General features: G+C 37.9%; 1 protein-coding gene across 1 annotated transcript in view; it reads right to left on the bottom strand.

The window, feature by feature from the left end:
* The window catches only part of LOC112161861 (major histocompatibility complex class I-related gene protein), a 7,670-nt gene extending 1,820 nt beyond the window's left edge, over window positions 1-5,850 (bottom strand). Inside the window, exons 1-5 of the mRNA XM_024297368.2 lie at window positions 5,739-5,850; window positions 2,406-2,597; window positions 936-1,202; window positions 388-666; window positions 14-316 (exon numbers count right to left, since the gene is read on the bottom strand). Coding sequence (XP_024153136.1) covers window positions 14-316; window positions 388-666; window positions 936-1,202; window positions 2,406-2,454 — 898 coding nt within the window. The 5' untranslated portion in view covers window positions 2,455-2,597; window positions 5,739-5,850. The remainder of the gene's footprint in view (window positions 1-13; window positions 317-387; window positions 667-935; window positions 1,203-2,405; window positions 2,598-5,738) is intronic.

A 5,850-nucleotide genomic window follows, 5' to 3' on the forward strand; every position in this document is an offset into this window, starting at 1 on the left:
TTAACAATATTACCCCAGTTTGTCTGGATCTTTGCTTTGTCCAGTGTGGTGATGATGTCTTCCTTTACTCCATAGAGCTGGAACACACAGTCATACCTACTCCAGTCCTCATGTTTGACTAATGAAACATCCAGCTCAGAGCTCATCTGGAAGGTTCCATCATTGTTGGAGAGGATCTCTCCCTTCTCCACTCCCTCATGAATCTCCTGTCCATCTTTCATCCAAAATAGCTTTGCTCTGTCAGGATAAAATCCAGTGGCATGACAGCTGACTGGAGATGAGGGAGTCTTCTGGAGAAGAGACACTGAAGTACGCTCTGCACAAGGAAAAGAAAAGTGTAAAGTTTTCCATTTCTTTGCATTTGCCAGCCAACATTATTGTTTCTACCTGTTCTCTGCAGAAAACTCATCCTGTAGTGCAAGTATTCCTGTAGGGATTTAGGACACTTTGACACATAATAATTTTTCATGTGCACTAATCTCGCTTTCTCTGCATCCCACAATTTTTTTATCTCAGCAGCTTGTGTTTTAGGAGTGATCCATGTAATGCTCTGCAGGTCCAAAGAGATGAAGTCTTCTCCATCATATCCATAACGAAGGAACCCTTCGACTTCATTACTTTCATCATTCCACTCACAGCCACTTATTCTTTGGAGAATGTGAAAACCTGGAAGAAAAAAACAACAACACTAAACTTTATAGAGAACAATTGCAGTTAAAGCTGCAGTCATTTAGAAAGGCCTGATTTTGAGTTTTATGAATATGTTGGATGACAAAAAAACAGACACTTAGCTTCTCTTTTTACATAAAGTCATGCTGAAGCATCTTAAGGTGCATTAAATTCAGACTCATTTTAATTTTGGAAACATTTTTTAAACAAGAATCTCAGAATCAGAACTTTTTCAGAGAACTTTTTATAGAAAATCTTCAACTTACCTTCAGTTTGGTTTAAATGTTTCTTAAAAACCTCCGTGTAAGACTTAAAGAGCTGCTGATATCCAAGACACTTCTGGGAATACCACTTAAGCTGTTGGGGATTTTTTTCTGTCAGATTTCTTATCCAATCCTGTTTAGGTTCAGCTCTTCTCTTCATGCTGTCACAGTAACCAATCTCAATGTCATCTATTGTTGCTGTACCAACAAACTCTGGAAAGTTTGCTGTTCCAGAAGTGCCAGTAAGGTAGAACTTCAGGGAGTGTTTCACTGCAAAGAAAGGAGTTATTGGCATCTGAGTTATTTATCCTAAAACTGTTCCAAAAAAAAAAAAAAAAAAAAAAACTTGTCTGGATCTTTTTGAAGGTCTACCATGATTTTTGTTGCACACTCTTGAATGATCATAATTCAGGCGTACATGATTTTTTAAGAATTTTCTTTAGTCTGCCTTTCATTTACAACAATCACTGAGACCTCACATTCCTGCCAGTTTTTCTTCACTCTATCTAAACTCTTAGCACTCCCATAGTGGAAAAAAAAAACAATATATTATTTCAGGACCCTTTAGCGGTCCCAAACTGCCTGAATCTTAATATCTCTGTGCTTTCCACAAGTCACATTAGGTCACATGTGGTCATCTGTGGTCCCTAAGATTTTGTTTATTCGGTTCAAACAAATCAATGACTCAACACCTCACAAACGGTCTCTACATCAACTATATAAAATCTGTCTTCAAAATTTAGTGGGCTCAACCAATAAGCTTTTTAGCCAGCATCAACAGGAACAATAAACCCCTAAGTTTCAATGAAATCAAAGTAGCTGCAATCCCAGCGATGTGACAGCTCCGTGGGCGATGTTTTTCTTATGTCAAATCAAGACAATACTAGTAAGATCCTCCAGTTTTATTTTCCACAAACAGACAGAAGTAATATTTAAAGCTGCCATAATCTGGGTACAGCTCTCACTGCGCTGTATAGAAAGCCTGCACCAAGAGACTGAATGATCTTGTGAACCCAGACACAATGGTGTGCTCACCAGAACCTCTGTAGAGCTCTCCAAAACATATAGAGCCAAGCTCACTAACATTATCTGTTTTCCATAATGTGGTCAACGAAAGAAGTTCTTCAGTGGTTGCTCCGTGGCCAGGTCAAATAAATTTCATGAGCTTAAAAGAGAGGTGGCAGACGTGAATTTGACCTGCGAAGTGGGAATGCACCATTACAGTTATTTTGTTTGATATTTTTTTGTCAACCTGAAACATTTATTTATTTATTTTACTCTATCATTTATATATGGTAGTGCTTTAAATTGACAATGTGACAACAAAGCAGTTTTTGGCAATACCTGCAACAAGACTGTTTGGTTTGAAAATTTTAAGTTTGGAAGCTAAAACCAAGGACAGAGGAGCAGAAATGAGCCAAAGAACAGCATGAAAAAACAAGCTTTGTCAAAATATGTTGCTTGTGGTCTTACCTGCAGAAACTGTGTGACAGAGGAAGAACAGAATCAATAATTTCTTCATCTTGTTTTGATGAAATTACACACAGACAGGTGTCAGCTGATCTTGTTCTTGAACTGAAAGAACTGTTGATGTCAGGAAGTGATAGAGTGGGACCCAAAATGCGGGAACCAGGTATGATGGCAGGAACTTAAAAATGTAAAAACCTTAAAGACAGAAAATAAAATAGAGAAATAAACAAAAACTCTGACTTAAATACAACTTTTTCAATTCCACTCTTACTACTTCCATCAATTTGTTCTTTGATCTTCCCTTGTCCTCTTCATCTTCCTCACTCCCCAGCCACATCTTTGCAGATGCTATTTTTTTTATTTCATTGTCTGCACAACATATGATTAAGTTGTCTTTATTTGCTACTAAGTAAAGTACTTTAGGCAAACACATTAAGTTAATGGGTAATATTTTACATTGAGGTTTCAATTTTTAATATTTTATGGCGCATTATTAAGCATTAATTGCTGAAGGATTTTATTTTCATAATGGTTTGTCATATATTTTTATAAAAAAATTGTGTCATACAGATTTTATTTATAAACACCTTCTATATTATGTTTAATGCTTTTCATTTACTTGTTTTTCAATTACTTTTTGCTTTTCAATTACTTATTTATTTAACATTTGCAGAAAAAACAATGGGAGGATAAGCCCCTTGAGATGACACAGTTCGTTTCTGAGGGGTTCCTCTTTAAACAGATAACTCAAAAAAAAAGACAGAATATCATGTACTAGACAAAACAAAAATACAATGAAGATCCATATAAAGTATATAATACTAATAAATTCACAACCACACACACACACATACACACACACCCACACACAAAACAGCTCTGACTTGTCATTAACCTTTCCATGGTTTACTAAGAAGTTTATTGTTCAAGACCCAAAGAATACAGAGACAGGAGTGAAGTACGACTGGGATCAATGGTTGCTGTAAAATATAGCTCGTTTATATAAACTGGACATAATAAAGTGTTGACATCACCCATAAGAAAAGCCTTACCTCTGTCCCTCGCGAAATCAGGCCAGAGCCTTCTCCATCACATACGTCTACCACCATATTGCAAACGATTCCAACCCGTTGTCAGCGATTAGTCTGAGTCAATCTAAGTCACAATTTTAGAGGAAATACTGTATTCAATCATGAGTGAGCTTATTTGAACTCCATACTGGAGTTTGTTAATCAAATCATCAAGGTGCTTTTACTGAGGCCTCTGATTGGTCAGTTTATAACTTGAATAAGCTACAATAAAGAAATCCATGGACACAATTACTCTCACAATTATGCACACGCACACTCTCATGATCACGGTCACATCATATTGGAATATATAGATGCCAGGTTAACTGCTGTGCTACAATCAGTGTTGGGCATCTCACTTCAAAAAAGTAATTAGTTATAGTTACTAGTTACTTCTCCCAAAAAGTAATTGAGTTAGTAACTCAATTACTGCATCTTCAAAGTAATTAGTTACTTGGCAAAGTAACTCGTTTGCACGTTTGTGTTGCGATTGTATGTTTATATCCGTGTCTACCGCCTGTTTAGATACAAAAACATGATCACATTTGTCAATCGCGGCATTTTATTGTGAAAAACTGGTTATATTTTGAAAAGAAACCGGATTTTGTCATGTATCTTGATGCAACTTCCGGCCAGAATTGACGCGGAACGCTCGGGTGCGAAGCGCCCAGCTCCAGCAAGATCATCAAACTTTGAAGTAACGCGCCGCGATTTACACGAAGTAACTATAACGGCGTTACAGCGAGGATGAAAGTAATTAGTTAGATTACTAAATTACTTGATTTATAACGCCGTTAGTAACGCCGTTATACTTAAACGGCGTTAGTCCCAACACTGGTTACAATTGTACACGCAAAGCTTGAAAAACAAGAATGCGACTTTTTACTTGTAAATTATTACTGTCACCTGATAAAGGAGAACTTCTAGAAAACATTTGAACAAGATCTGAGGGATTTTACTCTCAATAGTGAAAGTTTATGCTTATCTTGTAGTCTATTCAACAGCAGCTTTAGACTTAACACCATTTCCACGTTTTCTGGCAGGACCACCGATCTTTTTGTTTTATGGAAGATAGCCGTGGTATTTGTATGTGTGTTAGACCTCAGATTAGATAATTTGACCCACAGGTAATAAGATTACTAAGTGGAGAAAAATAAACTAATCAGGATTTCTTCAGCCAAAAGGGAATGGTCCATCAGTGCTGAATCCCCTTCCAGTGGGTGGACCGGGAAATTCAGCGTATAAAGACCACCTGCCGGCTATCACAATAGTGCCCGAGTCCTTCTGATAGAGGCTGGGTGGGAACCGCTTGTAGAATGGGAGACCCCAGCCCAGGGTTGCTGCCCCAGTCGGGTAAATTTTTCCTGCAGCGTTGCGTCGCAACCAGCTCGGCTGTATAATAGGTCCCAGCCACTGTTTGTTTTAAAGCGGGTGTCGTCTGGATCCCGCTGTTCCGGGGCAGTGGATGGAGTGCAGGAGCATCGGGGCGGACGCAGCTGTCGACCGGGCTACACTGTTCTCAGTCTCCAACCGTGGCACGCTGATCCGGGTGCAGACTTTGCCCATATATAGTATACGCTAGCAGTCTACCGGGAAGTCAGTTACCCGCCGATCCGTTTACAAACACGGATTTTCTGTACAAATGTGTTTCTTTTTCACAGCTATCTTGCCCATGCCATTTAAACAGCATACTTACATTTTTTTTGCAAAACTACACAGCATTATTTCAGACTACCTATTTACATTTAAAACAAGATTTTTGAAGTTGAATTTTTCATGGATACATACATTTTATAGGTATGTTCAGAGGTAGCAAACATAAAATAAATTTAGCAAGTGGTATAAATTCCGTCTCGTTCAGAAGCCGTCAGTTGCTCAAAAACCAAGTCCTCATGGCTTGTATCCACATGAAAGTAAAAAAGGTTTAAAAAGTAACTAATACTGATCTGTGTTATAAACCATTTGGGTTTGTGTGCTTCTGTTGGTGTAACACCTTGTCCATGAGACGAAGTTTCTCTTCTAAGGTCCTAAAAATATATCACAAAACCAGTCCAACTTGATCTGAGGTGAGTTGGTGAGTTGTTGTTTTCTCTTCCTGTTTGAAGGCTTGTCAAAAACTGATCAGACTGGTTCTTCCTCTTTTTTTTTCTGTGCATACATTATACTCAGCTTAGAAAGTAAGAGAAAAGCAAATCGAATTTACTCTGAGATAAATTTCTTTATGTAGTTAAGATTTTTGAAGTTGAATTTTATCACTGATACTCACATCTTTAAAGAATGTTCAGAGGGAGGAAACAGCAGGAAAAATTAGAAAGTCCCAGACAGAATTCAGCCTCGATCAGGAGCTTTTAGCTGTTCAAATAGCCAAGTCTTCAGGC

Source organism: Oryzias melastigma, linkage group LG11 (assembly GCF_002922805.2).
Source record: "Oryzias melastigma strain HK-1 linkage group LG11, ASM292280v2, whole genome shotgun sequence".
NCBI classification, from domain to species: Eukaryota; Metazoa; Chordata; class Actinopteri; order Beloniformes; family Adrianichthyidae; genus Oryzias; species Oryzias melastigma.